Source organism: Etheostoma cragini, chromosome 24, assembly GCF_013103735.1.
Source record: "Etheostoma cragini isolate CJK2018 chromosome 24, CSU_Ecrag_1.0, whole genome shotgun sequence".
Lineage (NCBI taxonomy): Eukaryota > Metazoa > Chordata > Actinopteri > Perciformes > Percidae > Etheostoma > Etheostoma cragini.
In genome coordinates, this window is record NC_048430.1 from 7,093,879 (window position 1) to 7,119,601 (window position 25,723).

The 25,723-nt window shown below is 40.1% G+C and overlaps 1 protein-coding gene across 2 annotated transcripts; it reads left to right on the plus strand.

The window, feature by feature from the left end:
• Window positions 1–24,267, plus strand: creb3l1 (cAMP responsive element binding protein 3-like 1). 2 transcript variants are annotated; one of them, XM_034864169.1, is made up of 13 exons: window positions 1–433; window positions 9,601–9,736; window positions 10,745–10,831; window positions 17,014–17,168; window positions 17,273–17,354; window positions 17,486–17,685; window positions 18,159–18,305; window positions 18,669–18,727; window positions 20,356–20,424; window positions 22,425–22,527; window positions 23,050–23,212; window positions 23,938–24,103; window positions 24,193–24,267. In XM_034864169.1, exons 1-13 carry the CDS (start codon window positions 323–325, stop codon window positions 24,227–24,229), a joined length of 1,515 nt encoding a protein of 504 aa, XP_034720060.1. In that variant the 5' UTR covers window positions 1–322; the 3' UTR covers window positions 24,230–24,267. The 2 variants fall into 2 exon arrangements, with proteins under 2 accessions (XP_034720060.1, XP_034720061.1); XM_034864170.1 differs by lacking the exon at window positions 10,745–10,831.
• The last annotated feature ends 1,456 nt before the right edge of the window (window positions 24,268–25,723 follow it).

The following is a 25,723-nucleotide window of genomic DNA, read 5'->3' on the forward strand; positions in this document are numbered from 1 at the left end:
CAGCGCACGCGAGGAGAGAAGCTGAGCCGCACGCACACAGCTGGATGGATAGCACCGTCTCCGCCACGGCAGTAGGAGGATGTGAATTTTCGATATTTATATTAACTTTGTCACCAAAAAGAGAGCAGCCGCTGGACGTAGCTCGACTTACGTACAGGTTATCATACAGGTGGTGTAAATAACAGCTGGATAGTCTACTAACCCCGCACGCGACAAAAAAAACTAACTGCTTCATTTTAATGAGTTGATTTTTAAGATTTGCGACCAGCCCAGTTAGCTACTGAGCATCCGTCCGGTGAGCTGTAGACAGACACAGACAGACATGATGGAGTCTATCTTAGACAGTTTAACAGCAGAGAAACTCTATCCGTCCGGCGGAACCAACCTGTTGGACCTGGAGGAGCTCAGCGATGGAGATTTCCTCACTAATGTGGTGAGTTCTGAATTAGCCCGACTTTCTTTAGCTTCTAATTTTTGTGTGTGCACAGTTTATACATCCATGAGTATAAACTATCCATCGTGCTATTTCTTCTTCTGCTGGAAGTCAGCTGTCAGTATTTAAAGTGTCTTAAATCAAACGCACCTCTGCTGCCTGTTCCGCCCGGAGCCGGACCTTTAGGAGGGCGGTGGAGTTGTTGTTCCTGAGTTCCGGACCGATATCCGGGGCTCGTACCTTGCTGTAGGCCCGTGTGTTTACTGTAGGCGAATTGTGCAAACCAATCAGTGAGAGTGAAAACACAGACACATGCTGGCGAATTACTGGTTAACTTGCTCCCTCCAACACTGGTATGGTGTGTGTGTGTGTGTGTGTGTGAGAGAGAGAGAGAGAGAGCCTATTTATTGACTAGTGCACAGAAGAAACCTTAGTCATTAGAATGAAGGCTGGTTTATAAATTCTTATAATTCTAAATGCACTCATGGTCCAGATTTAAAATCCCCTGTCTAAATCACTGAGGCCTCTTGAAAACCAGATGTTGTCATCCAGGCTCTCTCCATACCTTCATCCAAAAACAACAGGTTCTCTCATGCAACAGCTGGATGCACCATCTACTGCTGCACCTGAGACATTGCACATGAAAGAGCAGCATCATGCTTGCTCATTAATATAGTAATCACAATGTTGGTTGAAGGAGCAAAGGCAGTGAAACAAGAATTATGCAATTTATCTATCATTAGCAATTGTGACTGTACTGGTGCATGTAAATTGTACCGAGGGTTTTGGCCCCAGCCCTTTCTGTATGACAATATATTCCTCCTTATCCCTCCCTGTTTCCAACTGTAATGCATGTGTGCGGTGCACCTCCGGCCACAAAATGCCAAAAGTATACTGCCATGCCCTCTCTGCATGGCACGCTTGACCGAGCTTTGCACTCTTAATTCATGGAAACAGACTTGGAGCCGTTTCACTGCTGCACACTGAGACATTAATGATAAATATCTCACCATCAGCAGGAAGTGTTTTTTCTTTAGTTCTGTTCTATCGCTAGTCGTCTCTTTTTCCACTCTGTGTCATTCTGTCTTCTCTTTTTTTAAACGAGACAGTTTTTTTAAAGGAGAACTTTATTCTAGTCAGTGAGTCAGCCGAGCAGTCTGCTTGTGGTTTAAACCCCCCCCCCCCCCCCCTGTTGTAAGAAGAGTAGTCACTAGGCTGGGCTGTACCACCGAGGACATGGGAAATGATGTCTAATTAGCTGTACTGCAAGATGGCATGTTTATACATCTGTCCTTCATCTATAATCTGCAGTTGTCCTGTACGGACAGGTGCTGATGATGAATTACAGCATCAGGGACCTCATTCTGTTGCTGATGCCTGCGTACTGCATCTAGAAATCAAGGTGATGAGAGCAAAAGACTAACCCAAAACAGTCAAGTTCTGTGTCATAAAACCAAAAAAAGGAGCAGAAAGACACTATACAACTCCAAAGACATCATAAATGGGGACACAGAGAGATCAGCTCGTTGTTTTTTTTATTAAGGTGTGCTCCGTGGTGCGGTACTTCCTGTTCTGTATTTTGTTGACCTCTTCCAGATGTACTGATGTACATAAGAAATAGGACTGGGCAGTGGTACAGAGCTAACGGAGATTGCTTAAATAAAAAATAGAAAACAGTCGTCGTTATAACGTAAAGGCTGTGGCTGCACATTACTCTATTTTCATGGGATTATCCTGGTATTTTTTCAAAGAAGAAAATGTAATCAAGGATCAGGGCAAACATGTGCTTTCATTGGTTTATCATTTTTATTGTGAAGAAATTCTAGTAAGTCTCACTTTTCACCTATCACCAGGAAATTCACCTTATCACCAGGAAATTCACCGAACACAAACCCTATCTAAGCATTAAGTAAGTTTTTCTGTAAGTTCCAGCTCTGCGTAACGATGAAGAGGAGGGGGAAAGTCCGCCTAAGTGATCAGGGCACTGATTTACCTCGCCACCTGATGAGAAGGCAGGATATTATCATGGCATTTCTGTGTGGCTCGGAGGGATAACAACCGCCCTTAAGCTTCCTACACACATGGAGTCAACAATTCAATTATATTTTTTTAGTTTTCTAACAATTCCTATTATATTTTAGCATGCCTTGGCTACAGTTATAATTGTGCATCATGTGCACTGAACCATTTTAGCACAACATCAAGAATCATGCATGGATAACATCATGTACCGCCCGGGAACTGGTTAGAACAGCTCTGCATGCAGCTCTCCTCAATCCTGGAGGAGGAATAGGTAGGGCTGTAACAAATGATTATTCTCATTATGCATTGATTATGCATTTCGACTGGGATTCTTTAAATGTAAAGTCAGGCCAGACAAATGCAGGGGCGAATGCCATGGTAACCGCAACACACTGCATTGACCTTTTGCATTAATTGTCTGCCAGAGTTACTTTAGATCACATCTGAGGGCCAGTTTCAAAATTTGTCGATGAAATTGTATGAATGGACCAAAAATCATACACATGAATATTGTGCAGCCTACACAATAGGTGTACTAATGTACTGACGCTGTTCTGATTCCAGCTTCTCAAATGTGATGATTTTCTGCTTTTCTCTGGAGTTTTTAAATTGCTAATTGAACATCTTTGGGTTTTGGACTGTTGGACAGAAAAAAACATGCAATTTAGGCTCTGTGAAATTGCAATTTTACGAAAATAACTTTTATATTTTGTAAAGATTATTATAAGCTGACGTTTTTAGGCCTTTATTATGACACGACAGCTTAGGCATGAAAGGGGAGAGAGAAGGGTAGGACATGCAACAAAGGACCGCAGGTCGGAGTCAAACATGCGACCACTGTGGTTGAGGACTGCTCCTCGGTATGTGGGTGCATGCCCTACCAGGTGAGCTAACCCGGCGCCCGGACAAACATACTTAGACACACATGCACAGTGAGGTCAAACAAGGCCAGTGCAGTGTATACTATTTGATGGTTTTCTACTCTGTTCTAGTTTGTTGGTACAAAAACCTTAATGAGAGAAAATAAAATCTCTAGATCTAATAAAGGATATTTGGACTTTCTGTCCTCTATCCATTTAATGTTTTTTCCTTACATGTATATTCTTTTCCCTTTGTTATTCTATTCTATTCTACTCTCCGTTCAGACCCTGCACTCCAGCTTTAGAAAGACACGCCCATCTCATTTGCATGCTTGTTGCCGATTGGCCGCTGAGCTGCCAGATGGAATGTGAGCAGGCATGCAGATAGCTGTGTGTGTGTGTGTGTGTGTGTGTGTGTGTGTGTGTGTGTGTGTGTGTGTGTGTGTGTGTGTGTGTGTGTATGTGTGTGTGAGAGAGAGAAAGAAAAATACTCTTCTATTGTTTTACTAAGACCTGGAGTTGAGTTTACTTCTGTCACACACACACACACACACACACACACACACACACACACACACACACACACACACATACACACACACACACACACACACACACACACAGTAACCTCAGTCTCTAAGTTAAAGTGAAGCTAAACACTAGCCAACCCACTGCAGCCACACACGCTACCACTTGAAGCCAAATACAATAAAGAACACTGCCATTTCTTATCTGTGGCAGCCAGTGTTATAGGAAAATGACATGATGTTTTCAGGTCACACAATTTCATTTTTACGCTGCAAAAAATCTGTCTCAACCAGCCATGTAGACTTCAATTGTCTTTTAGTGTCTTACTCAAAACCGGTTATGTCTGCCAATGGAGTTTCCAGAAGAAAACATTTTATACCAGTGTTTCAGCGTGTTTTTGCCTACTTCACTATGATATCCTGAATGCCTTACATTAACTTTAATCACGTTCCAGTTATTCTGTAACATTTCAGATGGGCTGCAGTCAGGGCTGCAGGTAACCCTTTTTTTCTTTTCCAATAATCAGTGTTGTCTATAAAATGTCAGATGAATCTAAAACATAATTTCCCTGTGTCCGACCATCAGTCCAAAACCAAAGATATTCCGTTAACAATCGTGTGACAAGGAAAAGCATCCGATCACATTAAAACAAAATATTTGCCAATTCATTTTTCATTGATCGGTTTTCTGACTAATCGGTGCAGCTATTCTCTGTTAATATGCCATTTCCTACTGTAACATTTTTAATGATTTACTGTATGGTGAGGAAGCAGAGTTAGTTTAAGTCTGCATTGATTGATTGCAATAGTGTGAAATTAATGCAAAGCTAAACATAGGCCAAGACAAAACACTTCTGTCATTTTCTAAGTGTAACTAACATTGATATTCATTTATAGAAACCATTCCAAAGAAATGTGCCTTCTGGTCTGTTCCTTGCTAGTCTATATCTTTCGTGTTCCACTTCTTACTTAGGATTGCTCTGGTGCTGCAGGAAATTTCTGCATGTATTTCAGAATCAGAATCACCTTTACTTGCCAGGTATGAGGACACATACAAGGAATTTTGCTTTGGATTATACATTGCTCACAATGCGCGTACTCATACAAAACAAACAACAAAACCAACAATACAGACACACTACACAGTTTGAGATAATAGTGCACTGAAGAGTGCAAAGCATGCAGTAGTAAAATTATGAGTTATTATTATAAGATATTATTTTTTTAATTATAGAGCACAGAGCAAAGGATGCTGGAATAAATAGTATTATGTTATATTACAATATGAAAAGTATTGCTTTTGTGTTGGAACTCTACATTTGGTGGATTTATGAGGACTATTGTTGACTGCTCCTCAGATCTCTGCATGGTAAATTGAGACCGATAGATAAACTATCTGTCCAATCTGAGTTTCCATCGCACAGCTGTTTTGCAACGGCTCTATGCAGAGGTTAGCACCTTCCATGACGATTCTGATTGGTTTAAAGACACCTAGACTAGTTCCATTCACACTTTGGACCTACAGTCTGCATTGCAAAAAATGAAGCTAAGGCAAAAAAATTGTGGCTAAGACAGTAGTGATAAAGCAAAATGTATTCACAGTGGGAAACTAAATGCATCCAGAGATGAAGTCTGTCTAACATGACAGAGCGTTTCCTGCAGCCTGGCGTAAGATGCCTCAGGGTGTAGTCATAGTACCATCTCCACTTACTGTCATTCATGACACTCACTGTTTGTTTATGGCAGCCTCAATCTGATGAAAAGTTTTTGCTCTTAACATGAATTGGTTTCTTTCTTCTGTTGGCTCTTGAAATCTGAAATTGAGACTACATGAATTGTTGAGAAACTTTTTCAGTGTATTTCCTTTAGGCCTTTACATGATGTTCTGAAGAGTTTACGATAGTTTCCACTGCGTGATTCATGCCATAATGACAACGTTGCTGGCCTGACTCTCAGTCCAGTTTATCACTGTATCAGGGAAAGTAAATGTTCTCCACATGCAGACAACATGGGTGATTTGGGCTTTTTCTGCACCTGAACCAATAAGGCATTCAGATCAAAGGAGACAGATATGTTGAGACTCACTGCTGTTAATTACAGGCATAACAAAGTCACTCTCTTCTTTTATAATTACTTCTTGCCTCTGTCTTTCCCAGCTCTTTCCCCGTGTGGTTTACACATCAGCCCCATCCCCTCTAATGACACACCACCACTGAAATAAGCTATACGAACTGTCAACTGCTTTTTAACACTGTTTTCCTGTGATTATTTTCCCAGCAGAGAGGGGTCAGGTAATGACAGGTCCAGACCTCTGTTACTCTGTTCACACTGACTGCAGCTGTTGCTTTACAAGCCATCTATCACTGAACCACTCTGGACTCATTAAGCTTCCTGACCTAATAACAATAATAGCAGCTTTCCCACACACACATATACACACACACACACACACACACACACACACACACACACACACATATGCGTTTCAAAGCTGCGCCTATGAGTGCTTCACAAGACAAATAATGAAGCAAAACGTAAAATGCCGATTGGAAAATAAATTGTCACATTTGCCACTGCTGAATGTCCGGTGGTGCAGGTGTGGTGCAGGTTGGCGTCAGCGTTGAATTCAACAAAGGGCCTTTTCATTAATCAATTCATTGTAAGGAGAAAATAATATTGTGTTATCTTGGTATTAGTATTAGGCTGAAATTGTCAGTTTGCCTTGATAAACACAGCAGCGTAACCACAGTAACAATTTGATGATATAAATCCATGCAGTTCTATTTCACTCCTTTTCCATTTCCTGTTTTTTCAAATTATATTATGCTACTTTGAATAGCCTTTTGTAAACTATTGCTGTCATAGACGAATGACTGCAGAGGTGGGCTTTGCTGATCTATTAAGTTATATTAAGTCTAAGTCAAGCTTTTTCATTCATCATTTTAATGATTTAATTTTTGCTTCAGCATGACAGCACGTAGTTTTATTCATAAAAACAGAGTTTTGAGAAATCCCAAAACACAAACTGTAACGCTAATAATAAAAAAAAAAGAAGCATCAGTGTTTGAATGGGAAACACACTCCATCAACCATCCATTTCCCTGCAGCTTATTCACAGCCTCCTATCTGAAATCCACCTCCAACTTTTGCACCTTCAGGATTTAGCCACATGGATCAGTCTAAAAAATTAGCAGAATTTCTAATTGCATATTTTTCTTTGGCTTATTCAATTGAAACAGAAGAGGGAGGGAGATAATAATGAAACAGCCTGTACATGCCCAGTCCTCAAAGGAGGAGATCTTATCAGCCAGAACAGTTCAACATGTCTGGTGTGAGAAAAAGATCTACACTGCAATTGGTACATCATGTCCATGCCAGGTGATAGATAAGAAAAAGGTTAGCCTCAAACAGGGCTGTGCTAGTTGTAGGTGAGAGCTGTATCACAGGCTCCAGGTGTGTTGGAAGTAACAAATTGGATAGCGATAAGAGTCCACACTGTAATGTGGTGCTAAATACAACTGTAGCTGAAAGGCCACTGATGGAACTACATGGGTTAAATTCTATATAGTAAAATATCATCACTGATAGCAGGGAGAAACATAAAGCCTAACACAGGCTGGTCTAATGCAGCTGCTAAAGCTATTTTTAGCTCAAACTAAATTGTTTCAATTGTGGACCTTGCTCTGCTTCTTCTCCTAGCATCATGCCAGTTTCAACCTCACACTTTTCCATATAGAAACTTGTTTATTTTTGAGCGGCGCAGTTTAAATGTGACCTATATTCCCTAATGGACCAGAGATTAAATGGGCAGTGTGGATGTTTTTTAAAGGGACATTGTTCCAACATTTAGTGCAGCAGGAGAACAAGGGTGCTTTATTTTTTGTGGGTGTGTTTGTTCATGAATGAGCGAGTGTTCACTTGTGTGTGACGGAGCAAGTGACTGCAGGATAACCCAGTGCATGCACACACACCTTGTTGAGCGGTGGCTGTCAGTTACTTTATCCTGCAGCGAGCTCTGTTGAGCCTCAAGATTTTGTTCAGATACAAATATTGATAAATATTGATATGGCTCGTTGACTCGCTGTTAGCGCTGATATCTGCGACAAATGCTTTCTGTTTCCTGTGACTGCTTCACAAAGGAAAGCAACTTAGCCAGATGAATGCTTTTAACATTAAGCAGCTACAATATTAAAAGTTAGGTTATTAATTTTAGCTTTACCTGATATAACGGGAGAAGGGCACCTCTGTGGGAGTCACCTTTGATGTTACAGACTTTTACAAAACTCAACACAGGTCACAGTTATGACCACAGTTATTTTACTCACCATCTGTATCTTTACCCTGTGTGTGTGTGTGTGTGTGTGTGTGTGTGTGTGTGTGTTTGTGTGCTTACTTCACATAGTTTCATTAGACAGCTGCATATGTCCCAGAGTTTCGACAGACACACTTGACCTCCTCAACACACATACACACACACACACACATATGCACACTCTCACTCTACTCTGCATTTCAACTGCAGTGATGGACAAGGCCACAAGCAGTGAAGCTTTGTTGTCTGCATATAATTAATTTCTTGGCTAGCTATCTACAGACAACTGGCTTCTGACTTAAGAACATGTTGCTGACTTCAAATCAAAATTTGAACTAGCGCTCCTGGCCTAATAAATTCTAAACTAAACTGTATGTTTTATGCTGCCGCTGGGAAGATGTGTGCAAGAAGTGTGCAAAGAGGCCAAAAAGCCTTTCTCCATAACAATAAAAAAGTCAGCTCTATATTTATAAGGCCAGTCGTGTCTTTATTGTTGTTACTGGACTTATTTTTGTCTGTCATGACACTTCTGGCAGTTTTGGGAGAATTTCTAGTAATAAAAAAAATCTATTTTTGTATTTGCTGGTAATTAAATCATATTATGTCTGTAGCTGTGTCCTGTCTGAGAAGCCTCCAAGCATTCAATTTGTTCCCACCAATCCATCTATGTATGTGTGCTTGCTTTTGTACTGCTTTGTGCATGTTTGCTCAAGACCAGTGTGACTCATATTGTATGTGTGTGTATGGGAAGAAAACAGTGAAATCAGAGCACCATGCTGTCCCAGGCTTCCAGAACATCATCTCTCAGCTCAGTGACTCATCGCATGCAGACTGAGGATGAATTTATCAATGCTGTTTCCCGTTGACTGACTCTTCAACACAGTCACCTGGGACTGCAGTACTGTGGAACTGAAAAAGAGAATAAGTGGATTAATTGACAGAAAATGTAACTTAAACTATTTTGATAATCACTTGAGTTATTATTAGCTCAAAAAGGCAAAGGAGGCCTACAGAGTATCTATTTCCAGTTTTGAAGAAACAATACAAAACATTCATAAATCTTTCAAAAAACCTCAACGTACCACTAACAATGACATATTATTATACCCACCAACGCCAATTGCGTGATGTATCTCCAAACAAAAGCTTTTTATTGGCTAACAAAAACAGCCCTGTTGTCAGCTTTGTGACAATGCATTACTTTAGATAATCAAATGGGTTTTAAAATGGTTTATTTAGCGTAAGAAGTGGGAGAATTGTGTCACCCACAAAGGCGAAACTTACATTAATCCTTCAGTTTTTCTTTAAAAAGTCCAAATTACCAAAATTGAAGACAGTTGAAAAACACAGTATATGACTTTATTTGGAGTGGTAATTGTCCCATGGAAAAACTATTTTACTAAATAAAATACTGTCTGTCTCCATGTTTCTCTCCATGTTTTCCAGCCTTTCTCAGGTGACCAGATGGATGACTTTAGCAGTGAATTGTTCAGCAGTTTCTTTGACGACCATCTATTAGAGAGGCCCCTTCTGGCGGACAGACCTTCACCTTTACATATGGACATGGAGGACAGCAACCCAGGTCAGCTCCTCTTTTATTTTGAAACGTGATCAGTCAAAGAATACAAATACCACTTCCCTCACAGCTCCTCGCAGTATTAAAATAAAAGAACACATTGTGTGAATTGTACCAGGGTTTGGATCACGGTGGTCATTGCTTCCAAGAACATTTCTCCAACGTTCCTTGTTATTGCCAATGGCACGATAAAAATCTCACAGTAGGTAAATGTTGGTTGGTGGAACCCATTCCAATGGCCAACCACTGTGTTGGAGATGTTTGCTCTGAAGTGCTTTTAGTTTTCCTCTCTGCAACTAATAGTCACATTTGGATGGTCTTGTTTTCCCGGATAACCTCCAGCAGTGCAGAAGCCAGTTGGTCCTCTCAGCAGCCAGTGTTTGAGTACAAAAGACCCTGCTCCCGTTATTTGGTTGAATTCTCTGGCTTGGTCTTTGTGATCGTAAAATTCCACCAGTTTCTCTGGGACCTCCAAAACTCCGGCTTTTTAACCAGACGGAAACACACAAGACTTCCCTCAAGACACCCCTCACTTAGCTGATTGTGAAGAGGGAGGTACCATGTTGTTGGTTTAGGCGCCAACTGGCTGAACTACTACTAGGCACTCACTTGCAAACTAAACTGCTCAAATTGGCCTTGGTATCCCTGCTCAGAGTTATTGCACTGTAGGTTTTTTCAGTCTATTGAAGCAGTCAGATGGATCAGCTTGCAGCACTACACAGCACTATGTCACACGCATCCCTTGAGAGAAATCAGTGTCCCTGTCAGGCGTTGCTATGGTCACTAAGACTTCAACAAAATGATTGGATAAGAGGAAGAAGAAACATTGTCATTGTTATGTTTTTCGAGATAACAGATGTCATTTTCTAGCATCATTTCTAGCAGCCGTCAGGAACATTTACATAACGTACACCTACAATATGTCTGAATGGCAAGCAGCCATCACTTTACCGGATCGACAAAGAAAGCAATGTTACGTTTTCCTTGTCTGAAAAGGGCTTTTGAATCTCACAGATATTCAAGCAGAGCACAGCTACTCTTTAAGTGAAGACTCCGCCCCCCAGAGCCCAGCCCTGTCAATCAAAATGGACCACGAGTCTGGTAGGTTATCCTATTCATTAAACAAACTTAGTTTGTGCTAAGTAGGAAAAATGCACAGCCAACCACACCTGGGCTGCTGGTTTTTAGTATGGGTCTTTACCATCCTGGCTGCCCCCACCCCCCACCCCCTGGTTAGCGTCTGTATGATGTAATACATAACATGCAGTTTGACCCTGTCTGCTGTCTGTCAAACAGTAGACACTCTGATTGGCTGAAACCACTGTCTGTCATATAACATATGTGATGATGGGCTTAATATGTTCTCTTTTATATTTTATGGAAGGGGTGTCTGTAGCAACAGAAAATACTGCATATTTCGGTCTTTCTTTCTGACTCATCTTCATCATTATCTCCTCCTGTCTTTGCCTGTCTTCCTGTATCTCACTCTGTTTCTCTGTCTGTCTTTCTGTCTGTCTGTCTGTCTGTCTGTCTGTCTGTTCTCCGTTTGTCCTGGGGATCCTGCTGTCTGAGCAGCAGGATCCTAGTCTGAGCAGTTCTCCTCCAGCTAAGCCCTGCCCACCTAACACACACACACACACACACACATACACACACACACACATGGACTTACACAACGCTATGACAAGCATATGGTTTTGAGTCTGCAGCTTTTTCCCAAGCCAGCGGAAACTCTCTTTCTCTCTTCTGTCAGGTTATCTCTCTCTCTCTTCTTCTTGTCTGTATCTCTCCCTTTGTTCCCTTATTCTTCTGTTTTCTGTCTTTCTCTCCTTCTCTTTCTCCCTTAATCCAATTAAATCTGCCTTATTGGTATGAGTATCAGATTATGTGCATTGCCAAAATACCACATTGAGAAGCAAAAAGCTAGCTCCCATCTAAAACTACCTGTCTATGTTTCCAGTTCAATCCTATGAACTAGAATATTAATTTTAGAAGTAAGTATCACTCCAATATAACCCAGTGTATGCTGTAGAATGTAAATTTACACTCAAGCCAAAGAACCGGATGTTATAAAAACTAAAACAACATATTAAACCACTAGCCATCAACATAATATATTACCACATAAAACCCAATATGTAGACAGCTTTGATTTCATGGTAGTGTATATATTTTTCTTGTTTATTGCTGCCTCTGTCTGTAGCTGCAAAATTGCTTCATTTTTTCAAGCTCACATATGGGACACACACACACACACACACACACACACACACACACACACACACACACACACACACCATTCCAGCCTATTTGAGATTGAACTTAATCCAAAATGCATTTTACAACCTGCATCTGCTCCATAAAGTCTGACTAAAAACGATACTTACTTTCCATCAATGTTTTATCTCTTCTTTAGTGCATCCACAGTACAAATTTATTTAAAAATTTAAAATGATTGATCTATAAACATACATATATATATATATAAATGTGAAATAATTTTAAATGTACAGTATATACAGTACTCGTTTTATATGTAGAGGTTTTAAACAACTGAAGGTTCTCCTGTTGGCTTGAATGTTCCTGTGAATCAATTATTACTTACTTCCTGGGAAGATATCACTATTTTCCCAAGATCTCTCGCCATCAATAAAGTTTTTTAGATGAATCTTTTAAACAAAGAACAGCAGTTAATTCACATTCAATCCAATTATTCTTGTTATTTAAAGTTATTTCTTTCATATTGGTCAGAGTTTGTGTCAATATTGTTTTAGTATTTTTTTTTTAAATCTCTGCTCTCTAGTACGGGGATGTAGAAGTCTTCTTGTTGAACACCAAGTTCTAGATTTAGCACTCTGCTTTGTTCCCATTTCTTCTGTTAGCTGCCATTTTTGCATGACAAATATTTTGACAAGACTGCTACAGCTGAGAGGTTGATCCAGTCACACAGCAGTATCCGTAGTATCGTCCAGGTGTGAGGAGAACACCCTGGCAGAGCACCCTTTTCTCCGACCTTCTCAGCATCCAGTGACACAATAGAAGTAGCTGCTTGTTTGTCTTGATGAGTCAAGTTAATTAGCCACCTGGGGAAGTGAGAGGTTTCTGACCTTTCACAAAGCCAATTTGGTCTGAATGGTTGAATTTGTTCACTTGGACATTAGAGAGCAATTAAAGGTCCTCCCCGAGTAGAATTATGATGGTTGTTTCTAGGCTCTGGATTGTCTGATCTTATGCCAAACAGATCAAATGTGGTTGATTTGATGGGTCACTACAAGTTATTACACATTCCCTTATCATTGATAACTTGAATAATTGAACTTTCCTGTCCTTTTTTCCTTCTCACCCGCTCTCTTTCTCTCTCAGCCTGTGGTCTTAGTTGTCGTTGCTCTTATTCCGCCTTCAAAAAAGATGCTGTGTTTTTTACTGCACCTCCCATTGCGCTGCTCCATCTATGGTTTTAATACTCCTGCTGTCCTACGGAGATCAAACACAGTCGCCACCTCTCCCCTGTTAACCCCCTGTGACGACTGCCAGGAGCCTTTGGTCGTTAGACGTTACTCTATGATAGGATTTCTTACCTGGGTTTACTAGCAGACTGTCTTTTATTAACAGCATCCAAACAGATCCCATAAAGTAGTAAGGGGAGAGGGTCAGGTTTTACTTTATTTCTTTCATTTACACACAGGACCAAAATACAAGACACTATACATGGACGTTTAAACAACCATACGTTGCCTTTCTGCTGAACTTGTGTTTGAAACAGATTCAATCATTAAACTGCTCCAAATATACACTTGTAGCATGTTTGGACTCAATCTCACTTCACTTCATTGTTCCTACTTTATTTAAAAAATGTCCTCTGACCTGCCAAGGCCAATGTTTAAAAATCACTACGTTTCCACTTTTTCCTTTTCTATAGAAACGTATTCTTGATGCACTTATGTTAACCTATTTAAAAGTACTCTGTCCGCTGCAGTTCATACAATGACATGTAAATTATACACCTCATATTATTATATTTATGAAGAGCCACTCAGGTAATATGAAGGATAACCATCCACAATCATGGACATCATTCTACTGTTTAAGAATGCAGAAAACAAACAAGCATGTATTCTCCTTAAAACTGTCAAAAGACATGTGATATGTACAGGGCAACCTTCTTATGCATTGGCTAACAACGTCTGGTATTCATTAAACAATGGTGGTGGAGGGCTTCCAATCAAGCCCTGGCTTAACAAGGGCAGCAGGCTTAATAAGGCTCCGACTAGCAGCAGGACTGGCCTCATTAGGAGAGGCTTCTGAGGCTCTTACTTACAGAGAGGATGTGGCAATGGGTAAATGGTGGATCCACCCCAAACCAAATTAACATTTTTACTCCTAAACTCTAAATCCTTTAATATGTAATCAGTGATTTTCCTGAAATCTTTCAGAGTCACCATCCAGATCAAGAGCAAATGTCAAATAGGAAGTATCAGTGACTGAGAGGCTGTAGTGAGCATCATTTAAATAATTCAGCGGTTACTGTGAGGTTTAAAACTTTGGCAAGATTTGCACCAAAGCACCAAAATTGGGCCATTACAGAACTGGTACTGAGGAGCTAATTGGAGTTAAGGCATCACTATTCACTGCATTTTAATTGCGGTTAGTTTTGCAGTCAGTTGATTTTGAAACAAGACTAGATTAAAAAGGTGTATAGCCTGTCATGTTATAAACCTGCTAATCTGTAAGTTGATTCACAGAAAATGAATTGTCAACTTTTTTGATTATCAATTAATCGCTCAAGTAAATTATCAAGCAAAAATGCTTAACTTTCCTTAGTTGCAGCTTTTGAAATGTGAGGGTTTGCTGCTTCTCTCTGTTTCGTAAACATAATTTATTTGAGTTGTGGACTGGTGAAATTAGAATTGACATTTTCCACTATTTTCTGACATTTCACAGACCAAACAAATCACCATACGCTCACATACTCATGTATCTACTGGTCTAGGAACTAAGCTGAAAAATACACTATGAATAGTAAGTAATGATTTCCACATCTCTAAAAGTCCTGATCTAATGAGCTAATAGGAAGATTGCAAGGAAGTTTACTGACACTGTGCTCTAGCTAATGGGTTAAAATAATGCATATATTATGGTCAGTGTTCATTCCTGTTATTGACAGAACATTGGCATTAGGATTGTTTAAGACAGCAGATAGAAGCAGCATTCAGGTTTGTTTCTTAGGATGGACTCTCTGACTCGCGCTGTTTGCTGCTCCAGTGATGGACACAGGATAGAGCTCTCTGACGGGCACACACCTCCACCCCCCTCTGCTTCCACCTAGCACACTCAGCTTGTAAACTTCAGAGCATTTTACCAGCAGACACGTTGCTAGGAAACCAGGAGGTGATTAAAATGACGTTTACTCTGAACCCAACACACGCACACACACACACACACACACACAACAACACTGCTACTGTTCTTGTTGCATACACCATTGGAGCTTTTTGTTTTTTTGTGTGTTGTGACAAAAAGTGTCTGTCCTGGTCTGTCTTATTCTAATATGTTGACTATAGGAAATACACTCCTCTGGGTACTTTTTCTTACTATTTCCCTCCAAATAGTTATGGTTTCTTTTCAGTTTAAAATTGGATGTAATGTTGGAAAACGTTCGTATACATTGTTGGTGGACTTTTGCCTAATGAGGTTTCCTTGGAGCAGTTCATCATCAGATTTTTATTTTGAACAAAAGATCTTTGAGACAAAAGAGATGTAATATTGCACTTCCATCAAGTTTGGGGACTTCAAGAGACGGATTATTGTAAGAAAAAAGAGTAGTTAAAACTGATTCTGTAGAGGCTGAGATGTCAGTGTGAGTCAAGCTAAGAAAAAAATTGAAAATCATATAATTCCTATATAATGCAACTCAATTTCATCTTTCCTTAGACTCAAACTTTCAAACTCTCGTGCAGGCTCTTGTGCAAGTCTCAAAACCAATCAGAGATTTTGAGAGACTTAAAAAAGGCTTCACAGGCGAGTAAACTGCTCTGCATGTGTAAAATTGGTGGAATACTTCTTTAAACCTTTTTGGCAAAGTTGACGGGACATTGATGTAAACATGTATTGTTTATTCGGGACAATTAAATAGAGTTTGTTCCTTAAAGTGTGATGATTTGATGGTGTTCATGTGATAATGTTCATCTTTTGTTTGGCTGGTAGGAAAGGTTAATGAGTTTTGAGTTATTCTGGACTCTTCTTGTTGTCACTGAGGTCTTGTGATGATGCTTGCCCCACCTATCCCAGTAAGCTTTGTTTTCCCAGAGGTCATTTGGCTGGTTCTGGCAGGGAGGACCGGAGAGTTTTCATCATCCTGCCCACTACCACACCAAATATAGCAGGAGTACTTGGGACTTGTTTTCCTGCAGCAGCCCTTATTTCCCTTAAAATACTTTCTGCAGCTTACAGCAGACTAAACAATGTAGTACCTGTGAGATGCTTTTACATATCCTCATTGTGTTTTGGGGAACTTACTTTAAAAATTGCACTCTGTCCTCCTTGTTGGCTCACTTAATTATGCATATTTCCTGCAGTGTTTAAGGGCAGCAACCCTGTCTGTTTTCAGGAAGGACACTAAAGACAAGTTGTTGGTTCAGCCCATCTTTATTTCAGGGTAGATACACACTCAGTGAAGACAAATTATGCACCACTGTCGCCAGAGCGACGTCGTCCAGCAGTCTGTAATAACCAGTTTAATCAGGAAGTGCACAAATGTTTTGGGAAAGCTCTTTGAAAATGTGTGATTTATATCAGTTACTTCCACCATTCCTTCATACCATTGGAAGACCTCCCTGAAAAGAAATATACTTTACTTGTTTAAGTTGCTCTGAAAATTGAAGTTCTTTGTGCTTTTTGAAAAGGGCAGGGAGCTTTCTAGGCTGGAATTATGGTGTTTGATTATTACCATTAACATGTGATATTTCATATGTTTTATATCATTATGATTTTATTCCTGACATTGAAATAGTAGTTTGACAAAAGAGAACAAACATTTTTACCAACCAACCAACTTTTCAACCCTATCACATACTTACATATCTTACTTTCTACCATCAAACCTTCTCTCCACTGTCAAAAAAGTGGCCAAACTAGTAGGTTAAAGAGGTATTTTAAATAATGTCAGCTACGAAATACCACAGTTGCTGCTAAATAGACGCATTTAGGTTTGGTACAGAACAAAGTAATGTCTTTGTAAATGTCGATTTGATGTTGATTTTTGTGATATTTTGTTTTTCTCTTAGAATTTGAATGGAGCTTCAGTCAGGACCTTTCGGCCATCTTGGTCAAACAGGAGAAGCCAGATGTGGGTCAAAGGTTAGATCCTCAGCCTCTGGAAGGTCCGCCTCTTATATTAAGCCCTGCCCCCCCACATAGAGGCTCGCCATGGAAACACACGGTTAGCATCCATCAGACAACAAGACGCTATGAGGATTTTGTTGTTGTTGGTGTCAACTTGTTAGTTCAAAAGCAATGTTCATTCACATTGTTGTGTTTCTGTAGGAGCCCAGTCAAGACAGCGGGAAGCCAGTAGCCATAAAAGATGAACCCCGAGAGATTGGACAGTACCTCACCCTGCCCAGCGGTACACAAACCTATTTCTTCATCTATACAATGGTTTAAAACATTTGGACCTATTAATGAACTGTTCAAAGAAAAGGAGAAGGTCTCAGTTAAAAGTAGAAGCGCTCAATCAACACCCTCCTCTCCTTTCAGACGATGCACTGCAGCTCCCGCCTACCCCTCCCAGCAGTAACCACGGTGACAGTGACTGCTCCCTCCCTCCCTCCTCCCCGCACCTCCCTCTGCCACCGTCTTCCCCTCAACCACAACAGAGGCCAGGAGGTCGGGCCTCCTCCTCTTCCTCCTCCTCTTCCTCAGCCATCTCTTCTTCACCTCTCCTCACTGCACCACATGTGAGTAAAAGAACACATCTTTGAACTCTAGTTTTCATTATTTTCCCATACTGATTTAACAACACAAATACTTGAATGAACTTAGTGCAAATAATGTACAGCGGAGTATTTTGATGCATAAACCAGCTGTCATCATGAGTTTAAATCAGTCCAAATATCTTCTGACAAAATGCCTGTTCAATGTAATTCAATCAATTCAGTGTCTGGCCATTGTTTGTCTGATTCAGCATCTCTTCTCTGAACAAATGATTCACATGTGTACTAATGCCATAATGTAATGCCTTGTAACCAAATATTTATACAGGATATGTTCAATGTCAGCAAAAATGTTTGATTTGGTCAGAACTGCTATGCTGTAGCGGTGTTGTAAAGGAAAAGCTGCTGAGTCAGTTGCCAGCAGGCCTCATCTGAACAAAAACAGTTGTTATTTATTGATGATTAAATTTAATGAAGTGCTTTGTTTCATTGGGCAGAAGCTGCAGGGTTCAGGACCCCTTTTGCTGACAGAAGAAGAGAAGAGGACCCTGGTTGCTGAGGGTTACCCAGTACCTAACAAACTTCCTCTCTCTAAGACTGAGGAGAAGGCACTGAAGAGGGTCCGACGGAAGATTAAAAATAAGGTGAACACCGCACCTTTCGTTTTGTTTGTGCTCTCAGCTGGACAGAACATCTGATTTATCAACAAAAATTCTTTATTAACAGAGTCGGTGACTCTGACAAACTTCTATTCCGAAAGTTATGCAGAGCTTTTTCTGACATCAGTAAGCTCAGAAAAGAAATCAAAATGATGCTAAAACAAAAGTATAATTGGTTGACAAACAGGATTCAAAACCTTTACAAAGTCTACAAATCAGGAAAGAAGTGTCTCTCTTAGTGACTGCAAAACACTAAGAAAGGTTGGTTAAATAGAAATCCTTACTCAGTCTTTGTAACTTAGAAATACAAATTTGCGTCTTGCTGATATTTTTTTGTTTTGTGCCCAGATCTCAGCTCAGGAGAGTCGGAGGAAGAAGAAAGAATACGTGGAATGTCTGGAGAAAAAGTAAGGCTTGGAAAAAAAACATTGTCCCCACGTTTCTATTCATTTTCCACTTTCTATTCGATTTCCAAACCCTTTTTTCCCATCATCGTCCCCTCAAACAATATTAAAGAAATTATATTACAAAGGAACATTCCAGCCAATACTCTGACTTTACCCTGCTGATATTGGCATCATGACAAAATATTAAAGGATAACATATTGTAATTACATATTTTTCTTCCAGTCAATTAATCCTATGAGAAGACAACATGGATGTTTTTTATCTTCCAACATATGTTATGTACTCCTAATTGACATTTTTCAGTGAAGCAGTATTTCTTCAAATGCAATTTCTCATTGAGTGATAAATCAACCATGCCAGTCCAACTCTTGGAAATGCTTGTTTCATAGCAATGTCTATGTAATGAGTGAATAACTTCCACTAAAGAAACTCTAGAGCCGTCTAATCATGTATTTAGGAGTGTTTAGGAGCATTTGGTTCAGAGAAGCAGCCATGTTGGTTAGTGAGGTTTCCTCCCGAGTTGAATCTAACCGCACGCCTTTTTACACATAAGTGCTTTTTATGTCCATTGCTGGCAACCGGGGAAAAAAGCATGAAAAATGAAACTGGCAAATGGGAGAACATTTGGATTTGTGTAATGATGAAGTGAACCTGGGATTTATTTGAGAGGCAGTTTTTTATTTAGAGGTTTAGTATTTTGTGCTAAGTGTGCTAACACAAGCTCTGCAGTGGATTAAACTGCTGGTAGACGCCAGCAAACTCACAGCCCCTTGTAGGTCAGGTGAAAATGTCTAGATGAACACATAATACTTACAGGATGTATTTCATCAACAAATGAGAACAGAAACGTCTTCCTTTCTTCGTTCCTTTGATGTTCTGGCCATTCCTTGCTATGGCAGGACTCCAGTAACCTGCTGAACACATGGGTCAGGTTCCCCAACAGGGAGAGTGAAAGAGAGGTGAAAATGTGGGCTTGCTTTTACGACACTTTCATAGCAAAAAGTATCCAAAGTTCATACAGATGGTAACAAAATATCCTACAGTATTAACGTAATCCTATTAGAGTAGGGGGAAAGTTAAGTTGATTTGACTGTATCAACATTTTCACAACAGTGATGTAAAAGGAGGTGTGTAAAAACTGAAATCCTTCTCTTTCTTTGTGTTAATGTGTGTTTTTTGGACATGAGAGCAGGATTAGTGGAGGATCGATGCGGAAAGAGAACAGCAGGACGACTTTCTGAAAGCAATGTAAATGAATGAGCCATATACCAACCACACATAAGAGGATATCTAGCGGATTATGAGTAACACAGCACAAGATTTACAGGGTGTTTAGTTGATAATAGATCAAAAGGATTAGCAGGAGATGAAGGAGGGAGAGAAAAGGCTGAGGGACAAGGGGACAGTTAGGAAGAGAACATCTCTTATCCTGCAAATCCATTTGTGTGTTTAGTGCAAAAGGTATATATGGGAGAATTAAAAGGTCAAACATGAATTCAGCCTTGATGAGTGACGTCATTCCTGATTCAAGTAAAACATGAAATCAATGTCTAGTGCTGTGCGTGTGATCTCAATGTAAGACGTTGAAAGAAATCTGTGTCCTTCTGGGTTTGTGTGTTTGTTGTAGGGTGGAGAGCTGCACGTCGGAAAACAGCGACTTGTGGAGAAAAGTAGAAAACCTGGAGACCGCCAACAGGTGAGACTCACAGACACGCACAAACAGGCAAACACACTAGCTGACATTAGTGTTGTCTTGCCGTCGTGTGTCTGAACAGATTAAAGCTGTTTTAAGCTGGCTCCAACACTAATAACACAGACCCGACATTCTTTGGCATTCGTAATGATGTTTGGATTATCATCACTGAAAATAGCAACATGCTTGCAAAGAATGCAGCTTGATAAACTGAGAGTTGAATAATCAGTGCCATTGCAGGGCTAATTTTTCTTAAATCTTTCTTGAAAAGAAATAATGAATATTCTACCAGGAAAGGCTTGACTGAGGTGCAGCCATGTAGTCTTCAAAGGACAGACACATTCTCCTGTAGGTTAAACACACAGTAGTGATGTTTAAGCTCTGCATGTAAAAACCTTCTACAGTTTACATGCATGGAGAGAATTATAGTAGTCTACGTAGAAATTTGTCTGCTCCATGAGCAAAGTGTAGACTCACCCAGGTCCGTTTGTCTCCTCTGTTATTATAATAATATGAAACCAATCTGCTATTATCCTAGAGTGGGTGGGTAGATGGGTGGATGGGTGTGGTGGGGTGGAGGGTTGAGGGGTGGTCTGTCTCTGTTTGTCTGTGGCAGCCTAAGCCTGTCATTAAAACTGTGAGTTAACAGTAGCTTTCATCATGGAAGGCAACCCCGTCCCTTCCCACCACACACACACACACACACACACACACACAGAGGAACAATGAGTTGGCACAAACTGGGGAACATGAGTCAGCAAGCTCACTCTAACATAAAGTCCAGAATATGTGCAGGTCTTAACATTTTCTTTTAAAACCTATGAACTATATTTAAGCTTGTTTTTCCTAAAATGCCCCAAGTTTACTATGCAATGGTTTTTCTTTCTTGTATGTCCATTCATACAGGACTGGGTTAGTGGGGCTACTGGTTTATTAGTTGTTCAATGATAAACCTAACTCCTCCTCCATAAAGGAAAAGGTCTTGAATACAGCTTGACCAGACACTCAAACATGGACTTTTCAGAGATGTTTTTTGTTGCCTTACCAGTGTCAGACAATAATTTAGTCTGTGGGTTCAGTTCCGATAGAGGTTCCCAATAATTTTTGCCTAGCTTAGTATAAACACTGGAAGCAGGGGGAAGCTGCTAGCCTAGCTCCCCTATAAGTAAAAAAACCCATTCATTTCACACATAAATGTAAATGTTCCATTTGTGTTCTGAATATTGTTGCACACAATCCTTTACCAATTCAACCAACATGGCATCTGGGAGTACTGTGTATTTAAAGCAGCATTCATTTCAACTGTAAATCCCTGTGGTTTTACATCAAAGCCCTGTGTGAGTGATGCTGCTCAGTTTCAGCCCATGTTCGTTTATTACAGCTGGCAACTCACAACGTAATGCAACAGTCTGGTGCATATGATAGACAACAGCGTGGACATTTGAAACATTAGATGTGCCAACTGACTCACTCGGTTCACCACCAGAATATCTGATTGACCAGTTTGTTGTCTGGTTTAGTTTCTAACTTCTTAAACGATTGACTGACTTGCTCTCGGCCGCTCGACACAGTGTTCAGCAGTGACTGGTTCTCTGTCTCCACCTAGTGGTGATTGTGGGTCCTCACAGCTCATACCATCAGAACCCTGCTCTCCAGATCACGCTGATTTACTATATTCTCCTGGTATTACTGGGATTCTCTGTTTAACTCTACTGTACTGTCTTACTCACTCTGGCTAATTGACACAGGGACAGTAAATCAGGTGGATATAGCTGGATAAAGACAATATTGAAATATGAGAATTTAACAGGTGTTATAACCTTGATGTAAGGCCCTGTTTGCGAGAGGCTGAGGCTTAATTCAAGGAAAGAAAAATCCTACACCAAACAAGGTTTTTCCTTGAATCTTCTCTCTGCCTTTCTTGCTCTTAAATTTGATTACATTTTTCATTTTTATTTAATCTGTTCATCTCTCTCTCTCTCTCTCTTTCTCTTTCTCTCTAGGTCTCTCCTACAGCAGCTCCAGAAGCTTCAATCATTGGTGTCAGGGAAAGTTGTCCCCAGTTCTTGTAAAATGGCCTCAACTCAAACAGGGACATGCCTCATGGTAAATATAGGTGTCGTTATTTTTAAAGCTCAGATGCACCTGGATATTGTTGTTATTTAAGTGACTTTACTTACCTCTGGAAATCCAGAACCAAATTCGAAAGATTAAGGGTCGGCATTGAGTAATGAAAGTTGGCCATCTCAAGCGTTCATTTGAAATTTCACTGCATGTAATTGGATAACGCTGACCAATCACAACAACACATGGGGTGACGAATCCAGAGTGGGGTTAGCTACCAGCGGAGCTAACTGGTACATTAAACTGTCATCATCTGTTTAGCTCGCCTCTGGCCCACCTACATCAGATACACTGATGTGATTGGTGCAGCTTGGCTACTAGGGTATAGTTAATGAGCAGCATTAGTCGATGCCAGCTCGCTGAGCAAATTCAAATTGTGCTCTCACGAGAACTCTGGACTTCCAGGGTACTCTGGAGTTCTATAATCAAACAATTCATTTTAACTTTAACCCCTTGTTCCTGATTCCTTACCAACGTGAGTGTTTTGCTCCTCTCTCTATGCAGATGGTGGCTGTGTGTTTTGTCCTGGTGTTGGGCTCCTTCTCTCCCTGCCTCTCTCCCCTCTCCTTCCTCACTCACACCTCCTCTTTGTCCTCATCCTCCTCTTCCCCTAACCCCTCCTCTCCTCCTCCTCTTCCGCAAGCGGACCTCTACACCACTAGTCAGGGTACGTCTTAAAATATTCCACCTGTTATTTAACATTGTTACAGAAAGTGTATTTTTTATGTACCCACTAACCTGTCTTGTATATACTCCTTTAGATAACAGTGTAATACATTTCCCAGAGTGACTTTCAACAACCCTAATGAATGAATGAGAATGAACTTGTGGAATTTAGTGCTTGTAGAAAGCGAGCAGGAGCAAACACAAACTGAGAGACAATCACATTTTAAAAAAGTAACTTGAACTGAAAATACAACTCTGTGATTGCTTATATGGTAAAATGATGGCAAAAAAAGAAGTGAAAATAAAATGTATGATCCCAAAATAAAAGCACATGAAGAAAGAAGATTGATAACAATCCCAGAAGTGTAGCGTTGTAAAGAGGACACAAGTATCAACTTTCCCTCTTTGCTGTATTCAGCTTGCCTATAAATGAACTTCCTTTAACCACTCACCCTTGGGAAACCCCTTTTGAAACCAGAAGTTAAGCTGTCATCACGTTAAGTAACATTCCTTTCTGCCAGCAACCATCCTCTGAGTGGTAAGGGATAAAGTCTGCTAGACTGTACCATGGATGTGTGATAAAACTGGACTGAACCCATCAGGGGCGGAAATGCTGCCCTGCTAGTGATCCATAGAGGCCACCGTGTTGAACTGATCAAATAAAATTGTTGGAAAATGACATCACTGACACGTGAATATAAACCAGTGTGTGTTTGTGTGTTGCAGTCCGCTCCCGCAGCCTGCTCTTCTTTAATGAAGGGGCTCCCCTGGAGGAGAGTTTAGTGACATCAGAAGGGGAGAAGCTACAGTCAGAAGGCCACATTCAGACGAGCCGATACACAGCTGACGCACACAGCAACAACCAGACAACTGGTCCAGAGTTAGACCGGAGGTAGAAAAAAAGCATACATCGTGATCTTTTAATGTCAAAGAACTTTTAATTTCCTCTCAATATTAACCAAGTGCCTTTCTTCTCTTTAGAGAAACAAAACCAGACAAAGTCTCTGAGGTTTTCTGACACAGCCTGACTCTCATGACTTCTAACCTCTGACCCCTGAAAAAGCCTGAATTCTCCAAATTCCTGAACTCAGCGGGCTTCATATCAACATCCAACTGGACCAAAATCTACATCAGTCAGTGCACCGTCATCCCTTTTAGTGAACCTCAAGACAACACTTCCTCCAATCCTTCACAGCTGGTTCACTGCCTTCACATGGGGCTTCACTTCTCTGCTTAAACAGACTCTGCTACACCTGAAGATACTTGATTTTAAAGGGACCATCTTAGCGAAATTTCTACTTTTATGCACTAAAATATAGTAGAATTAAAAAATCCAACTAATCTCATAATTAATATGTATATTTTAAAAAATCATGACAAATATTTTAGAGATACTAAAAAAAACATAGGGCCTTAATTAAAAAACCTCTAGACTATATACAGTAAGTTGCGGATGCAATTTGTATAATTTTAATTGAAAAAAATGTATCGCTACAAATTAGTCAGACCATTGCCAAGACAATTTGAGCCACTTAAGCTGTGATCATCAGCTGTGTTATCAGTTGTTAGTTTTGCTTCGTGTAGCGTTGCAAAAAGCGTCCTTTTTGCAAGAATAAGCGAAGAGCTTAATGTGAAAAGTGGTCTTAATGTTGCAGGAAACACAGAATGATACACCTTTGCACCTCTAAGAACTCAGAAACCTATATGTGTGTGTATATATATATATATGTATATATATATATGTATACAAACACTACACACACACACACACATACGTATTTACACATATATTCTGAATACACATATGGAGACCAGACCTCCACTGTGGGAGTTTATGTTAGCACATGGTAATTGTATCATCGGGTCAGTGCTTTCATTTTTAACCAATCACATACCGTATGTCGATAAAGGGCTGCAACTAACGATTTGTGTGATTCATGGTTAAATTCGTTATTTTTTGGATAAAACTATCAATCCTCACATTAGAAAAGCTGGAACCAGAGTAGCTTTTCTTGTTAACTGACTTATGTCCTTAATTCATTATCGAAACTGTTGCTGATTTACTTTCTGTCAATCAACTAATCGAATAATCGTTTCAGCTCTATGGTAATAACAGTAAATAATGAATGCAACATGTGCTGCTACTAGCAAAACTAAGTAATGATAATAAACACATCCTTGTGAAAAACAAAAGCTGTGTCATTTTAAAAGTGCCTTCCACTTCCTTTAGTCAAATATGACACACTTGGCCTTACACCTAAAGTCCACACAGGCAGCCATAAACCTGGAAACGTGAATCTGACTTTTTGTTTAACTGGATCAATGTTCAGGATTTATCTGGGGGAAACATTGTATTTCACTGCAGTTAAATTCCATTTTTCACATCCGAATTCTGCTAAATCTTGCGTGGGAACAATATTTTAATACCAACGGACCATTAAAGGGGTCCTAACAGAGGTTGGGAAACATGACATTAAAAGTATTTTTATGGAATTTAAAATTGTATATGTAA

Excerpts from the sequence above, each read along its gene's own strand:
- creb3l1 (XM_034864169.1), top strand. The coding sequence starts at position 323 with ATGATGGAGTCTATCTTAGACAGTTTAACAGCAGAGAAACTCTATCCG. Across the intron at positions 18,306-18,668 it reads GACGGAAGATTAAAAATAAG|ATCTCAGCTCAGGAGAGTCG; the intron begins GTGAACACCGCA and ends TTTTGTGCCCAG. Across the intron at positions 20,425-22,424 it reads AACCTGGAGACCGCCAACAG|GTCTCTCCTACAGCAGCTCC; the intron begins GTGAGACTCACA and ends CTTTCTCTCTAG.